Genomic DNA, 17,908 nt, shown 5'->3' with positions numbered 1-17,908 from the left:
TTAGTTTATTTTTCTTATTTACGTTTAATTATTAATTTTATAAAAATATATGTACGTGACAGCGCAATTTAGAGACTGGGCAACTTGAGTCCATCCCGGATAGCTGGATGGATACTCACCATAAATCAGGCACAGGGTGGGTGACAGAGACAGCCAAAAATACTTGGGTACGTTAAGTTTTTTTAAATATTTTTCAAAATTTTAATTACATTATACATTGTATCACAGGAGGAATTGCGTGCATACCGCGACACACAGCAGACACAGGCAACTGATACTGAGAGTTCCACACCAGTTTCGAGTGCGCCTGAAGATGAAGACATATCTTTGGTACAAACTGTCTTCGGAAAACGACGGGGCCACCAGAAAGGATATGGACGTATCCTTAACATAAGGGACCGAACTCCATTTGATTTTCGTCCTTCACAAACTAGAGATGAAGAGTTGTCTGAGATGAGAGAGCGTCTTCGATAGTTAGAGGAGCATGTCCGGACTCATTGTATCACCCCGGGATCTCAATCTGCCCCACCACCACCCGATGATCCCGATGTTGGAGCACCGACTCAGTAGGACTTATGTATGAATTTTATTACAATTGACTATTACATTATCATATTTAACACAACTCTTTATTTTGATTTAACGAACATACTCTTATGTTTTTATTTATATGTTTAATATAAGTGTTTTAATTTTATTCCATTTTTTTATATTTAATTCAAATTAAATAAATAAATAATGTCGTCGGTAGAAGTTTTGTTTTACCGACGCGGCTGTACCGATAACTTTCTACCGACGACATTGTCTCGGTATAGGGTGTACCGAGGACATTTTGGCTTATACCGAGGACATTTGTTCTCGGTATAGGCCTTGTTTTTTGTAGTGCACTTTGATAATATAAAATTACAATTTGCAATTATACCCACCACTTAAATTTTCAAAGAATAATTAGGACATTTTCCCCCTTATTTTTGATAGTAGTATTCTTTTGTCCTTTCACTTTTTACATTTTTTTGAAAGACCTCCTAACTCACAAAATTAAACTTCTTTTACCCCTAACTAGTTCTCGTAGAATTTACCCAAAATCTTTTTTTTTTTAAATCTCCGAAAACGTTTTGTCCATCATCAAATATCACAAACATATATGATAAAATTATTTCAATTTCACCCTTAAGTTTTATTTTTATTATAAATTATATATATATGTGTGTATGTCTCCTATCGATTTTTTCTTTACTTTTGACAAGAGTTGTCAAGATGATCTTTCTTTCTAAAACTCTTGGGATACTAACTTGAGACTTATATATAAGTTAATAGTTTGGAAATAAACTTGAATGATTGGAAAACAAATATTAGTTTGACAGTTGTACAGCTATTGCTATTGCTGAGAAATCATTTTTTGCTATGAATATTGGTACATATAGTAATTCAACATCGATCAACAACTTATCTTTTTCATCAATTATATTAATGTTCCGGGCAAAAGAGTACTTCCAAATTAATTAATATATTTATAGAACCAACAAAATACATGGAATGATATTTATAAGTTGATTTTGTTAACTCTGTCGTCTTATACTCTGATTTATAATAATATGATATACATGCATGTGTGTGTATGTGATCGATTTTGACACAACTGACACAAAAAGTAGGATATAGTCATGATCATTTGAGCACTAATATATAGTACTCCAATATTATTTATATATATATATAAATATATATATCTGTCTGTGTGTGTGTTTATGTATAGTAAAGAAACATTAAAAAAAATGGTTATGACATGGAAAGCTTCAGACGACGGAGAAAATAATTAAGTGAATGGTCGATTAAGTATATAATATATAGAGTAGAAAACCATATATAACTGCTTCAAATAATAGAATTTAAATAGACAGAAACTAGTGGGGAGAGATCCTTAAATGCTACGTACACTCAGTCCTTATTTTATTATATTTTAAAATATATATTTTATCTTCCTTACCCCATCCGTGGATCCATCGAATCCTTACTTTTTTTTATATTTTAAAATATATATATTATACATATAGACTCACAGTCACATGCATGGCTGCTTGGCTACTTTTGTTAGTTCTTTAAATATGTACATATATTCCAGAATATGTGGAAGAAACTCTCCAATACTTACCTTTCAAAAAAAAAAAATCTCCAATACTCTTGAAAAAATCTCCAATTTTCTACCGAGCCTTAATTATATTTTGGTACGAGTAATAATAAGTGCACACATATTTTCCACTAAAATATTATATACACTTATGTGACAAATTCTAAATGTTGAACGGAATAAAGATGGAGATATTAACTCTCATGGATCCTCACATATTTGATTTTTATATATTTTATATGTTATATATATTTTTGAAGTTTAAAAGTAATTTAAAAAAAAATTATTCAGGGAAATATTTAGAATTTTAAATTATGTAATATTTTAATTTTTATGTAATTTATCCCTTTTATATTAAATCTGAAATAATGAGATTCCATAGGAATTTCCCATCCTAACAAGGGTTCCCTGTGTCACCTTTGATTAAGAATAAATAAAAATAGGAGCTAAAGTTCGCTGCTATAAATGACCAGCAATGGTGGACAATAAATTATTAGTGCTCACATTTTTTATATTATTTCCAATAACACAAAAAGGTTCAGGGCAATATTAGTGCTCAATCTTAATGAACAGCGATTTTTTTTATAAGTGTGGTACTAGCTAGAGCTATAGCTAGAGCCTAGAGATGTGGTAGTTAATAAAGGACAAATTAATATTAAACAAGATGAACAACCATCTCTTTACAAATAATGTTGGATTAAAATATATACTATTATTTTATGAGCACATATGTACAGTGTATAATGATACAAAATTAAGTGACTAATTATATATTATATGATATTAAATTGTCATGGATTTAATATGTGGAAACATGAAAGTGAATTTTTAATTTTATAATTGGCAAAATTAGAAATCATTAATTATAAATTAGGGTTGTGGTCTCCTATATATATGTGTCATTTTATTTTGTCTCCAATCCTATTAAATAAGAGAGAAGAAAAGATATTATTCTCTCATAGAGATACATATTATATAGGAGATCTAAATCCTATGTGCAATCTCCATCAGTAGCCTCAGTTTAGTGCTTCCGCTCTCATGGTCATCATCTTTGTTGATTTAGCAAACGATATATAAAAATATGATTTAAGATTTTATATTGAACTACTTTTAGCAATATAATTAGGATGTAAGAATATGTATTAAAATATTAATATTTATATATGTTGCTTTAGTGTTTTATAAATTTTAACAAGTAAAGGTCCAACCATTAATAAGTTATATTATATTTTATGAGTAGTTATAGATGTACTCTTAATTTGTACACTCAAATTACACACCAATATATATAATTAATCTTAACAATACAATTATATATTATATATTACTTGCACATTAAGGTATGTAATTTAAGTTTGCAAATTAAGAATACATTTGTCATTACTCATATTTTATTTGAATTGATGGTCTCTAACAATTATTTGTTTGGAAACTTCATCTATAACATGTTTTTTTGTGTGGAAAATTAGTCCCTAACGTTTTAGTTTTTATTGCAAACACATTCTCAATACTAAGTTATGCTAAATACATCGTTGAAAAGGCATGTGTCAAGTACATGATATATGGGCTAAATCAATTTAAATGATTTTTTTTTAAATTATGGGATAATTCAATAAAAAGCTCGACACATGTTTGCCGAGTCAATACTTAACAAAACCAATGGAGCATACAGTATCGAATTTTGATGAAAACATTCGGTGTTACTTATCGCAAAAAAAATGATTAAGTATATATTCACAACAATATGCAAACATTAGATATTTATGTCACTAATTTTTTTATTTTAAACTTTTGTTTTTATTATAAAGAAGAAACATTACTTTGGAAAGTTTGGGCAATGCACAAATTTATTATTATTTATTTGAAAATAATTACTAGAAAATTCATTTTGGAAGAAGAAGAAAAAGCTTGTTATCTTATTTTGGATTTTGAGAAATTCCAAAAATAATTTAATTGGAAAAAACATGCATCTAATTTTAGAAGGTGAAGAAGGTTTTATATTCATTTTGGGTTTTGGTAATGCCCATTATTTATTTGTTGTCATTATAATTATTAGGGATTTATACGCTCAAATTACTCATATTATTACGTTTATAGTTTAAATACCAAAGTTATTTTTTTGATAATGAAAGTGTCTTCTTTTCATGTTTTGGTACAACTGCTTATTCATATATTGTTAAGTCTGTTTGCAACATATATGTGAAAGTACTAAATTAAAATAATATTTATGGTGAAAATACTCAATTTAAGAAATATTTGCAGTAAAAATATCCAAATTATAAGTAAATTTGATGTTATGCAGATTTAACGACATAATAAACATATTAACCAAAACATAAACAGAAAAAAGTTTCGTTGAAAAAAAAAGGGTTACTTATGTACTACAAATAACTTGAGTTTTGCCGCAAATATATATCCCTAGCTAATTACTATTTATTGGAAAGAAGATAAAAAAAGTTTGTTTGGGAGAAAAAAAAATCCTTTTATCTTCATTTTGGGCTTTTGGCAATGCACTATTTTATTTATTTTCCTACGTACAACATACCGATTGAAAGTAAGAAGGTTCAGTCTACAAATTTAGTATTTTTTTTATCATTAATTAATTAAGATTAGTTTACTTTTGCTTAGTTGGGGCTTCTACTTCATCTCTATATATACTTTTTTAAATGGATCCGCCGCCGCCATTGAGATCAGTCCTTGTCATTAATTTTCTTTAATCTTTGTCCACACTATTTAATGATAATAAAATACATGCACACAATATTATATATATTTATATAATTGATGTTGTAGCATGAACTATATAGAGAATCCTAATTCTGTCTAAATTTTAGTGTCTAATTCATATCTACTATATAATTACATGGCACTTCATTTCAAATTTAAAATTAGTAATTACTAAATTGAATTTCCAATTTTTTATTTTTATATTTAAATGATGCTACATCATTTAAAATTGGTAATTAGCATTGCATGCTTGATGTTTCACTAGTTAATAAAGAGATAATGTGCAAGTAACTATATATATGATTAGAATTAATGACTAGCAATTCTTATTGATCTTCAATTGATCAACTTAATGATTAAGTCATTAGTTTCTTAATTTAAATATGTTATTGTATATAAATAAATAATATATTATATATATATAAATTACAAAATCACATGTATATATACAACAACGTGCAACGCCACTACAAAAAAAAGGTTCAATACCGAGAACATTATACCGACAACATGTCCTCGGTATAGACATTTCATATGCGCGGGACATTTTCGCGGTTCTGAATAGGTTTAGTTGCTATACCGAGGACCTATACCGAGAACATGTTCTCGGTATAGGGTTTATAAATATCACACTCAGCCGCGAAGCCCCTTCTCCTTCCTCTCTGGTTTCTCTGGGTTTTCTCCGAAACCTCCGCCTCCCTCCGCCGATTATAGTCGTTTTCCTCCATACAAGCTCGGTTTTAAGCCCCAAAATTGCCAAGGGTGAAGGAATTTCTGTGTATTTGTTGAAGGTATGGTTTATTTATTCATTTTATATATATATATATATTTATGAAATTGTATAATGATATTTTCTAATTTTTGTTTGAAGGTTGGGTATTCGGTTTTTGTTGGACTATAGGGATTGCTAGCAAGATATTGAAGGCATTGGTAAGTTTTTTTTAATTTTTTTAATTTTTTTTTCAATTTTTGAATAATTTATGTTTTTTTATATAAATAATATAATATTAATTTTAATAAAAATCTGAAATAATTATATTAGATAGAATGTATTTATTTTTAGGTTTTCAAAATAAGTATTAGTAAAAATGATATTAGGAATTAGAAAATTGTTAAATGATTAATTAGTATTTTTTTTAAATAAATTCTATGTTGTGTTTGGTGAATTTTATGTGTATTAAACATATTAGTAAACATATTAAATATTTGAGTGTTAATTTGAAAATTTTGGTGGTAATGTTAGTATGTTGTTGTTGTCAATTTTAATTTTTTTGCTTATGTTAGTAGTAAAAATTCAGATTTTATGAATATTGATGATTAATTTGTTGTTGTTATTTTTTAGTAGAATTTTAATATTTTGGTTAGAAAATTGAATAATTAATAAAATTTAGACTAATAATTATAAATTATATAGTCATTTAAAATGAATTTGTAATGCTCTCTGCATGATCTGGGTCTGGATATTTTTTATGTGTTATTTGCAGGATTTTAAATTTTAGGATAGATGAAAATATAGTCGTTATGCTGCCGAATTTTTTATAGAATTGTAAAATTTAGAGATATTGTGAATATTAGTAGAAGTACTCAATAAAATTTCTAATTTAATAAATAGTGAATTGATAAGTAAAATCATTTATTTTAAAATTAAGATTAAAAAAATTAACATTAACATTATGCAACTAAATTTTAATAAAAATAAACATTAATTAAATAATTTAAGTAATAATTAAATCCTAAAGTAGTTAAATAAATTTTAAACAAATCTTAGAATTTTTTTTTAAATTAATCAAACTATTCAATAAAGCATAAGTAAAATATGTAATTTAATAAATACTAAATTAATATGTAAAAAAATAATATGTGTTAGTTCTGATTAAATAAAATTAACAAATATATTATTAGAAAACCATTATTAAAATTAAAATTAAAATTAAAATTAAAATTAAAATTAAAAAAATTAAATTTAATATTTGTTAGTTTTAATCATTATTAAAATTAAAATTAAAAAAATATGTTTTTAATATTATTTGTTAGTTGTTTTTAATTTTTCTGTATTTTTTTTAATATTTTTTTTTCAATTTTTGAATAATTTATGTTTTTTATATAAATAATATATTTTAAAATTAAGAATAAAAAAAATTAACATTAACATTATGCAACTAAATTTTAATAAAAATAAAAATTAATCCTAAAGTAGTTAAATAAATTTTAAACAAATTTTAGAAATTTTGTTTAAATTAATCAAACTATTCAATAAAGCATAAGTAAAATATGTAATTTAATAAATACTAAATTAATATGTCAAATTTAAATAAGTTTAATAATATTTACACTGAAATATATTATAGTTAGATATCATAAAACAACATAATTAAATTCAAAAAGCATAAGACATTAAAAAAACATATTTAATTATATTTGCTTTTTTCTTTGGTAATAAGAAATTATTACCAAAGATATAATAGTGTTATTATCACATAGTGATAATATTATATTTTTTTAGTGTTCATCACAAGAAGCCTTAGACCCGTTTAGAGAGGGTGAGTCATTGAAGACTCTTACATTTGCCTCTCTCTGAATTAGGACACACACAAATTGATTGACAGAGACAGCAAAAAATACTTAGGTACGTTAAGTTTTTTTAAACATTTTTCAAATTTTTAATTGTTTCAAAATTTTAATTACATTATACATTGTATCACAGGAGGAATTGCGTGCATACCGCGACACACAGCAGACACAGGCAACTGATACTGAGAGTTCCACACCAGTTTCGAGTGCGCCTGAAGATGAAGACATATCTTTGGTACAAAATGTCTTCGGAAAACGACGGGGCCACCAGAAAGGATATGGACGTATCCTTAACATAAGGGACCGAACTCCATTTGATTTTCGTCCTTCACAAACTAGAGATGAAGAGTTGTCTGAGATGAGAGAGCGTCTTCGACAGTTAGAGGAGCATGTCCGGACTCATTGTATCACCCCGGGATCTCAATCTGCCCCACCACCACCACCCGATGATCCTGATGTTGGAGCACCGACTCAGTAGGACTTATGTATGAATTTTATTACAATTGACTATTACATTATCATGTTTAAGACAAGTCTTTATTTTAATTCAACGAATACACTCTTATGTTTTTTTTTATATCTTTAATATAAGTGTTTTAATTTTATTCTATTTTCTTATATTTAATTCAAAATAAATAAATAAATAAGGGAATAACAAATATAAAAAAAATTGGGGACAAGTCTGTACCGAGGACATTGTCCTCGGTATATACCACCAAGATGTCGGTATATACCAGTACGATGAGAAATTGAGGTTTGTTGTACCGAGGACATTTGTCACTTTCTACCGAGGACATTATCCTCGGTAAAACGTATACCGAGAACATTTTGAATGTCGTCGGTAGACGTTTTGTTTTACCGACGCGGCTGTACCGACAACTTTATACCGACGACATTGTCTCGGTATAAGATATACCGAGGACATTTCGGCTTATACCGAGGACATTTGTTCTCGGTATAGGCCCTGATTTTTACAAATATATATATAATATAATAATTTTTTTAAATATATAAATGATCATTTTTTTAATAAAAAATAAAATTATGTATTATATATTATTGTTATAAAAATATTTTATAATATTTAAATTTATATTAATATAAGTATTAAATATCTAATTTTGTATTCTATATTATAATTATTATATTTTATAACATTTGAATTTGAATTTATATTAATATAATTAATAAATATATATTAATTTTAAATGTATATTCCGTTAAAGTCAGCCAAACAAACCGTTAAAACAAAAAAATTTATTTATCTATATACTTTTGATATAGAAGAAATATGTTTAATTTTTTAATTTTATTTAATTTTAATTTTTAAAATTACTTAGTGCGAGTAAAATTGACAATATATATATATATATAATTTGAAAAATAATGGAAATGGCATTCTTATCCTTTTCTTTAATCACAAATTGATGTGAACCCTGCCACATATTTCATTCCTGTGAATTATATTAGTTAAGTAAAAAATATTTAATCCTTATTCTCATTTCCAAATCCCATAAACAAACACGTCTTAATTATATTAATGCTGCACTAAAGGGCCAAGTAGATAAATATATATCCATTTTCTCTTCGGAATAATCAAGAGAAACAGAGAAAGGATAATCGTCTTGAGTTCCTATATATATATATGCCTGTTGTTATATATATGTTCCTGCTTTCTATTTTAGTAAATTAATAACAGCACTGATCTTCTTAGTTCCTATACTAATTTTCATGAAAAAATACATCAAAATTTTATACATATATATACATATTTATATAATTTTAATTAGTAGAATTTTTCCTTGAATTAAATATAATCTATCGAAAAAAAAAGTATAATATCGATCGATATAGCTAAAATTTGAATATAATATTTAAGTGAATGTATTGATCACTAATCTCAAAAATTTCGTAGTTTTAGTGTATTGCTATAGAAAAAGTTAAACTCTTTTCATAAATAAATAAATATATAAATTACATTTTTCATGTTAGTGGTTTTTCTTTTAATTAATAAGCATTTTTAGTGAGCAAAATAATTTTAGCATAAATTATTCAATTATGAGCACGTCTTTACATACCCATAATTTGTACATTATAATATAAGAAAAGGCTGGGAGCAATTGAGTGGTTCTTTGACTTCTCTTGATGATAACGAAACAACCTATAAAGCTGGCTGGGAGCACGTCTTTACATACCCATAAACATTGCACATATTAAAAAAATCTTGGTTCAGTCTATATCGAGGACAGTGTCCTCGGTATAGCCCATCCAGATGACAAAATTGGACAGGCTTCACCAACGATATTGCCAACTCTATACCAAGAACAATTATCCTCGGTACAACCTATACCGAGAACATATTCAATGTCCTCAGTAGAAGTTTTCCTCTACCGACGAGGATGTACCGAGAACCTTATACCGAGAACTTGTTCTCAGTAGAAGTTGTACCAAGAACATTCGAGCTTCTACCGACAACTTTTGTTCTCGGTATAAGCCTTGTTTTTTGTAGTGTACATTTACCTCACTAAGAAAAGAAAATGAATCTTGGTGTGGTCTTTGATGTTCTATATTTTAAGTTTCTCCTTTTCTTCTTTGGACTTATGACTCATGCCCACCATGTAATTCCATTAATATATATATATATAAATAGTAATTATTATTGCAGTAATTTTAATGAAATTAATAATTGGTAAACAAACACACACACATGGCATATGTAAGAGATCCATAAAAGAAGGAAGCAGAATATATAGAAACTAAACTCCAAAAAACTTTATAAGTAATTAATTGAGTAATGATGAGTTAGTTCTTGCAATCTTATCGATATTATTGCTGAAAAAAGTTGTAAAGATGCAATATTTTGTGCATGCTTATATAATAGGAAAGCTTTATAGACTTAAATGCCAATTAGTGGATGTAGGTAGGTAACTACTTGACTTGATTTGATAATAATGTCACTCAATTTAAGACTAATTTTTGTTGTACCGCTTCTTCATGAATGTTTGGAAACTTTAATATTTATTTTTAGCCGAAATGGTACCTATTGTGCTTTCTTCAATATGAATTACTGCTATATACACTGTAAGAAAAAACGAAAACTTTCCGAGAGTGGCACAGTCATGAATAGTATTAATGAAAATTTTGTCATAGAAGGCATCTTAAGAAAGTGTATGCATCTTTACAATATATAGCTAGCGCACCCACTCTTTATAGTCCAAGAATTTAAAGTGTCATTTTCAAATCTTCACATCCTACGCCATGTTACATAGTTTTTTTCCCAGTGGTTTCTAAAACGTATCATATTATTTAATCATAGTTTCATTATTAGTAATTAATAACTGTTTATTTGTAAAATTACAGCACTAGCTAAGCAACGTACCACACTATATATAGAAACATAATATTTTATTATTGTAATTTTAATCTTATGATATATTTATTTGAAGATCCATGGATCGTTCGATCTCTATTCATACTTAGACATTGTGAATTTCCGGGTGATTAATATATTAATATATCTTTATTTATTTCATGAGCTAGCGTAGCGTATTTATTACGTAAAGGCCGCGCCGGCACAACCACAACTACTATTAATTACCACGAAAATCACTAATTAATATTGGACAAGTACGTATAATATGTCTGAATATTAAATTATATATATATTTATAGAAATGATTTTTTTTTTGCCGACATATACATGAGTTAAGCCGAGAAGTACGCAGCAGAGAGAAGTGGGACGCAATTGCATGGTTTTTTTCCTTAGAAAAGCCAATTAACGCGTAAAGCTACAACACTGGGTGCAATTAACAATATGCCTAATTTCTAAATATTTATTAAGAAATAATGTAATTAATAATAATAATTAATGCAGAGACACATAAAATCTACTTCAAAATGTTACACCTAATATTATCAGAAATGCTAATAATGATTATTATAAGGTATTTTAATGCAGGTGTAAATTACTAGCTAATGTCACTCCTTATAATATAATGAAGGTACTACTATATATATATTTAACTTCTACAAGAAACTAATAAAACTCCAAAACTATACACAAAAACGTAGATATAAATGATGATGCATTTCCACTCTGGTAAGGCGGCTGCTCTGCTTCTACTTTTCTTGCTGATTTTCTCAGCTGACAAACAGAATTATATAATTCCAGAAGGCGCAGCAGGCAGGGCGACTTTACGCGTTTCAACTTCAACGACGTTAGATAGTAATTATTTGACCGATAAAAAAGCAAAGCAACGGTCGCCGATTCCTAACCCTGTCCTACCACCAATGTTTCCTGACCCCGCCGTGGAGTCTCGCCGGCCGAACCGCGGCTAAAATTCTCGAGTATACCATATTAATTGCCATCCCTTACGATTATATACATATATGATATTATTTGCAGCATTTGCATATGCTTACTATATCTTGGACTATTCCCTCTCTCTCTCTCTCTCTCTCCAAGTACTTATTATTGTATATCTTACAAGAATGTAAATTAAAGAGTGAAAAGAACACTAGATCTGTATATAAAAGGCTAGCAGTGTTCTCTGGGTTGTTTAAATTATATAGGAATGATTTTCATATCCACATAATTAGTTTACAAATAATTATGTTAATTATAATAATAATGAAGGCTGAGTACCTTACTATATATGCAGCTAACTTCATTTTATTTGTAACGAGCCGGTGATGGGGATGATTAAGTATGATAGATCTTGAGTTTTGGGATGATTTGGGGGTGGTTAGTGCTTGGTAGGTGTGGCTGTCATGAAAAATCCTGAACAATATTGTTGTGTACGTTGTATTTTCTTAATTGCAATATGGGTGTACAGTGACTATTTATAGTACAAATAAAGTAGAATTTGTTACAACGGCAATATTCCCTAGCACTATGATTGGTTGCTTTTTGTGCATGGTACTGTGCTTCTAGAATTCTCTAATGCATATACAAAATGACCATATGAATCACGTGTGAGATATATCACACTACAAGAAAAAATATTATGGATAACTCTGAAAAAGTGCTATCAAAAACAGTTTATAACACTTTACCCAATGTTAACATAGCCCATGTTATTAAAAGTCTTGAATTTTTTATAATAATTTTCAAGTGTTATCAATAGTGTTATAATTAACTATTCTATAACAGTTTTTCTTTGTTACAAAATACATACAATAACTGTGTATCAAGCTTATAAATATTTTGGTAAGAGATGATATTATTTATGTGTTATAAAAAATGTTATTATAAATTCTTTTATAACATTTTGTGCTTGTTATATTTATTCAATAGTTAAACATTATGCTTATTTCATGTCATTATTTAAGTGTTATAAAAATGTTATTATAGATTTTTTATAACATTTTGTGCTTGTTATTATTATATTAATGATAACTTTTGGTTATATTTGTTATTTTTTTTATTTATATTATATTTTAATAAAATTTATTTTTTTTCCTTGATAACAATATAATGATAAAAAAAAAGCATTAAATCTTAAAAAATGTCAATATCATCATATTAGGTAACTCGGTCCAAATACATATTTCACTTAAGTGAACCATCTTTCAAAAAGTAAAGTTTAGAGAATCAAAGTCATCATAATAAACTTCTAGCTAAAAGGTTTAACTAAAATTTGAAAAAACTTTCATGTTTCACTTTAAAAGTGAACAACGAAATCTAAAGATATTTTGATGCTTTGTTATTTGCACTAGATTTGAAAGCCTATTGCCGAGCTCAAAAAGTGTGCCATGACCTTCCATTTGTTTCCATCTATCTGTGATCCTGGTCAGAAATGAAACAACAACAACAATATTAAAGCACTATTAATGTTAAAAGACATAAATATTATATTCATGCATGGTTTATACTACTAAAGCAAGCCAACAAGATATTTTCCATTATAAAGAGTACAAGGAAAAGAAAATACACCTCAAGAGCCTAACTATATGAAGTATGGCATCACAACCAACTGCATTAGAACACAAAATAAACATAATTAAATTACTTAGACATATATAAAAAAACAAATAGTAGAGTAGTAATGTAGAGTTTGCAAAATATACTTACTTGGTCAGTTCATTCTCACTTTTTCAGATGGCCAAGCAATTATACTACCAATAGCATCTTCCATATGGCAAATGTTAGATGTAGGCCTCCAAAGAAATGCATTGGGTTTCCTTGCAAAATCTATTCCCACTTTCATGGCATTTGGACCAAGAGGAACATGATGAACCTCATCTTGTGGGTCACTTGAAATGAAATGTCCATCTGCAATAATATCTCCAGATCCAGTCCAATCCAATATTTTGCATTTTTGGCCATATATGTTATCCCTTACACTCTTTAAGAATAGTGGCAATAGTTAGAATTCATTTATAAAAAGTGGAGAAAGTTTAAGACTTAATGATTCGGAAGTTACCACAGGAGATGATGGAACATGGGCATTTGATTGCTCCCCACTTTGAACAGGTTCATTCTACAGTGATATTATACATCAGCCATTAGTTGAATGGAAAACTAGTTTAACATAAAAAACACTAATTATAACTGAATTCATGAAAAAAAAAATAACTTACCTGATTTTTTAGTAAAGATTGAATTAGTTGCTCCATGTGTGACATTCTATCCTTCAAGTCATTACATTGATCTTTTATTTGAATCATGTGATCATCTCGTTCAGAAACAATTGCCAACTTTGACCGAGTAACTCCTCTTCCAAAAGCCCTCAAATATGTATTCTTTTCAGGGCCAAGCACCTTTGTTAGAATGTCATCATTAACACTTGTAGTTGAAGAAATAGTTAGATCTTATTTATATTCTTCCACTAAATCCTGAAAATATATATGTAAAATCAACAATGGTAATAGTTAGATGAAAAGTATGTAATAAAAACAAATAAAATCATAATTAAATAAAGTTAGTTCATACAAAAGCTTCAGCCACTTCTGAATTTACAGGTTGACCATTTTTCTTCTTATGTGCCTTAGTCCAAACATCAACTCTAGAAGGTGCTTCTTTGCTTCCGCTATTATTAACCTAGCAAAGGATGTAAAAATTATTAATTAAATTTTGAGATAAAATCAATTTCTTATAAATCACATACAAATAGATCTAATTTTACCAATTCTTCAGTCAAGCGTGCATATCCTTTACGGCTACAAGTGTGAGGCAATTGCTTTGTCCGTATCTTTCTGAATTTCTCACTTTTGGCCTATTAGAATCAAGGATTAATGATAATAGTATTAATCATAAATGAACTTGAATTTGTAATAAGTTTAGGACAAAAATTGAAATTAAGGTACCTTAAACTCAGCACTAGTTTTTTCTCTAACATAACTTTGGTCTTTAACAAATTGTGATTGACTTTGGTGCAGGTTTACTAATGTAAGACCATATTCTACCCTAACACCATTAGGAACATTAGCCCAATGACATTTGAAAATTGGAATTTGAACCGTGTAATAATCTAACAAGATTATCTCTTTTAGGACCCCATAGTAGGAAACTACACCAGCAACTTGCGATATATCTTTAGTACTAGATCTACACATGGTTGTTGCATCAATGGAAACACCACTATTTTGTGTAGACTTCTCAATATCCTTTACATGGAATCGTTGACCATTGATAATAAATCCTGTGTAAGATATTGCTTGTTTTCTGGGTCCATATGCTAGCCATTTCAACAAATTTTTTTCTTCAGCCACATCAATAGGAACATGTTATTAAATATAGTTTTCAATTAGTCATATCCCTCAACTTAACACACTAAGCTAAATCAGTTCAGAATGAACTAGTTTACCTTTTCCTTCAGCCATTTTGGAAATGTCTCTACATGTCTTTTCCAAAGTAAGCCACTATTTCTCTCATAAATTTTGTTTGTTTTCCTTAACTCCTCCATATGCATCCTAATTTATTCAAATAAAATGGCTAAAATCACTTACTTTTGAACATAAAAACTAACAATTAGGACCCATCATGGACTTACTCTATAAAAGGCTCTACAATAGATGTGTTCAGCAGAACATATCGGTGTGCAATTTCTATCCACTCATCTGTTATCGTAATTTCTTTTTTCCCAGAAATTGGACGACCTTCAAGTAACACATCATTGGCCCACTCTTCATTACGACCTTTTTTTGTGTTCAATTCACCTGTTCTGTTAATGAATTCATTACAAAAAATCACACACTCATCTGCAAGATAAGACTCTGCAATACAACCTTCAGGCCTTGCTTGATTTCTGACATATTCTTTGAGTGTTTTCATACGTCTATCACATCAGATATTAGTACATCATTAATAAACTATCCATATATCACAATAAATATAAATGAATAATAATTTTTTTAATAAATTCACCTCTCAAAGGGATACATCCATCGAAATTGAACCGGTCCACATAATCGTGCTTCTCGTCCAATATGAATCACCAAGTGAATCATGACATCAAAAAATGATGGTGGAAAGAATCTCTCAAACAAGCATAACGTTTCAGCAACTTCATTTTCAAATTTCATCAAGCTCTCCCTGTCAATAACTCGTTGACATATTCGATTGAAGAATGCACATAATCTTATTATAGCATCCCTTGGACCCTTAGGCATCAATCCTCTTATTGCAACTGGTAGTAATTGTTGCATCAAAATGTGACAATCGTGTGACTTAAGACCCACAAGCTTGCATTGTTCCATTGAAACACAATTTCGAATATTTGAACTATACCCATCTGGTACCTTCAACAAGAACAAACGTTCACAAAATAAGTGTTTCTCGTCCTTTGAAAGTGTATGTATAGCTGGTGGAAGGTAGTTTCTAGTCCCTTGCTCTTGTGGGTGTAATCCACTCCTAATACCCATATCTTGTAAATCCAAACGAGCTTTAATTCCATCTTTCGTCTTCCCAGCAACATTTAACAGTGTATTAATAATGCTTTCGCACACATTCTTCTCTATATGCATCACATCCAAATTGTGACGAACATATAACTCCTGAAGTAAATATTGAAAAGATAAATAATTAAAAATTCTTCTAAATACAATGTTATTTTATCTAGATAAATAACTTTATACATACTAACCTTCCAATAAGGTAACTCAAAAAAGATTGATCGTTTTTTCCACATCTCTTTTTTATCATCACAACCTCTCTTTCTTTTCTTTAACTTAGATTTACCCCATACATTCACAAAATCTTTTAGATGCTCAAAAATTTTACTCCCATTCATTATCCTTGGTGCACTTCCAAGCTCTTCTTTTCCATCAAACCAACTTTTTTTAGTTCGAAATTGATGGTTTGTTTGAAGAAATTTCCGATGGCCTCGAAATGAAAACTTTGAGCTATGTTTTAACCACTCTGAATGTGTATCTTGACCACATAAAGGACAACTACAATACCCCTTAGTTTTACATCCAGCAAGATTCCCATAAGCTGGAAAATCTTGGATGGTCCACATCAAAATTGCTCTCAACATGAAAGTTGTGTTATCAAAAGCATCATGAACTTCAACTCCCTCATTCCATAATACATTCAAGTCCTCTATGAGTGGTTCTAAATATACATCAATGTCATTTCCAGGTTGCTTCGGTCCTGGAATTAACAATGACAATAAAACATTTTCTTGTTTCATGCATAACCATGGGGGCAAGTTATACATAACCATCATCACAGGCCAAACACTATATTTACTACTCAAATTACTAAAAGGATTGAATCCATCTGTAGAAAGTCCAAGTCTAAGATTTCGTTCTTCTTTTGAAAAAGAAGGCCATTTCTCATGCACTAACTCCCAAGCAATAGAATCTACAGGGTGACGCATTTTCCCATCATTACTCTTATTATTGTGATGCCACCTTAAATTCTTAGCCATTGTTTTTTATCTAAACATTCGTTTGAACCTTGGGATTATAGGAAAATACCTCAAAACTTTTGCAGGGACACCTTTCCGAACCTTTCCAGTAAGCTTGTCTGACATCCAACGAGAAGTTCCACATGTTGGACAATTTTCCAACGTCTCTTGATCTTTTCTAAATAGACAACAATCATTTACACATGCATGAATCCTTTCATATCCTAACTCGAATGCTCGAAGAAATTTTCTCACTGAGTACATAGACTTGAGGAGCACATTATCAAAAGGTAGCATATCATGGAAAAGCCCTAGCATTTCATCAAAACATTTGTCCGAAAATCCATTAGAAGTCTTAAGCTTATACAAAGCAACAATTGCAGATAACTTGGTGTATTTTGTGCACTGTGGATATAATGGAATTTCTGCATCTTCTAATTTTTTGGTGAAATTATCATCAGGGCCTTCTACACGTTCGTCAAAATCATAGTCATCAAGGTTTGTAGCACTAAACACATTATAAGCATCAAAATGATTCATTTCGTCAATATCATCACTTCTAGATACTTCTTCCCCATGATGAAACCATATTTTGTAAGTTGGATCGATCCCATTTATGATCAAATGC

General features: G+C 28.9%; 3 protein-coding genes across 4 annotated transcripts; 1 reads left to right on the top strand and 2 right to left on the bottom strand.

Annotated features, from left to right (window-relative positions):
• LOC133814448 (uncharacterized) lies at positions 1-589 on the top strand. The gene is made up of 2 exons (XM_062247429.1): positions 1-167; positions 229-589. Exons 1-2 carry the CDS (start codon positions 108-110, stop codon positions 472-474), a joined length of 306 nt encoding a protein of 101 aa, XP_062103413.1. The 5' UTR covers positions 1-107; the 3' UTR covers positions 475-589.
• Positions 590-12,903: 12,314 nt separating this feature from the next.
• On the bottom strand, positions 12,904-15,250 carry LOC133779658 (uncharacterized). Its single transcript, XM_062219612.1, has 9 exons — positions 15,235-15,250; positions 14,735-15,129; positions 14,554-14,643; positions 14,361-14,468; positions 14,009-14,170; positions 13,852-13,908; positions 13,500-13,773; positions 13,362-13,401; positions 12,904-13,214 (listed from the first exon to the last, which is right to left on the bottom strand). Exons 1-7 carry the CDS (start codon positions 15,248-15,250, stop codon positions 13,504-13,506), a joined length of 1,098 nt encoding a protein of 365 aa, XP_062075596.1. The 3' UTR covers positions 12,904-13,214; positions 13,362-13,401; positions 13,500-13,503.
• LOC133785438 (uncharacterized) lies at positions 15,162-17,351 on the bottom strand. Of its 2 annotated transcripts, none has more exons than XR_009871421.1 (2): positions 15,795-17,351; positions 15,162-15,705 (listed from the first exon to the last, which is right to left on the bottom strand). XR_009871421.1 is itself a non-coding variant. In XM_062224674.1 (2 exons), the coding sequence occupies exons 1-2, from the start codon at positions 16,391-16,393 to the stop codon at positions 15,417-15,419; spliced, it is 888 nt and encodes a 295-aa protein (XP_062080658.1). In that variant the 5' UTR covers positions 16,394-17,337; the 3' UTR covers positions 15,162-15,416. The 2 variants fall into 2 exon arrangements, 1 of the variants encoding a protein (XP_062080658.1); XM_062224674.1 differs by having other exon boundaries at positions 15,795-17,337.
• Positions 17,352-17,908: the final 557 nt, after the last annotated feature.

The sequence above is a fragment of the Humulus lupulus genome, chromosome 1 (genome assembly GCF_963169125.1).
Source record: "Humulus lupulus chromosome 1, drHumLupu1.1, whole genome shotgun sequence".
NCBI lineage: Eukaryota > Viridiplantae > Streptophyta > Magnoliopsida > Rosales > Cannabaceae > Humulus > Humulus lupulus.
This window is presented reverse-complemented; position numbering and strand designations above follow the sequence as displayed.

What these genes read in the sequence shown, in the direction of transcription:
- LOC133814448 (XM_062247429.1), top strand. Translation starts at nt 108, where the DNA reads ATGGATACTCACCATAAATCAGGCACAGGGTGGGTGACAGAGACAGCC. An exon ending in AGACAGCCAAAAATACTTGG is followed by an intron (nt 168 to 228) that starts GTACGTTAAGTT and finishes ATTGTATCACAG; the next exon opens with GAGGAATTGCGTGCATACCG.
- LOC133779658 (XM_062219612.1), bottom strand. An exon ending in CAGAAGTGGCTGAAGCTTTT is followed by an intron (nt 14,171 to 14,360) that starts GTATGAACTAAC and finishes GGCCCTGAAAAG; the next exon opens with AATACATATTTGAGGGCTTT. An exon ending in ATGTTCCATCATCTCCTGTG is followed by an intron (nt 13,774 to 13,851) that starts GTAACTTCCGAA and finishes CTATTCTTAAAG; the next exon opens with AGTGTAAGGGATAACATATA.
- LOC133785438 (XM_062224674.1), bottom strand. Translation starts at nt 16,393, where the DNA reads ATGCATATAGAGAAGAATGTGTGCGAAAGCATTATTAATACACTGTTA. An exon ending in TGGATGTATCCCTTTGAGAG is followed by an intron (nt 15,706 to 15,794) that starts GTGAATTTATTA and finishes CTGATGTGATAG; the next exon opens with ACGTATGAAAACACTCAAAG.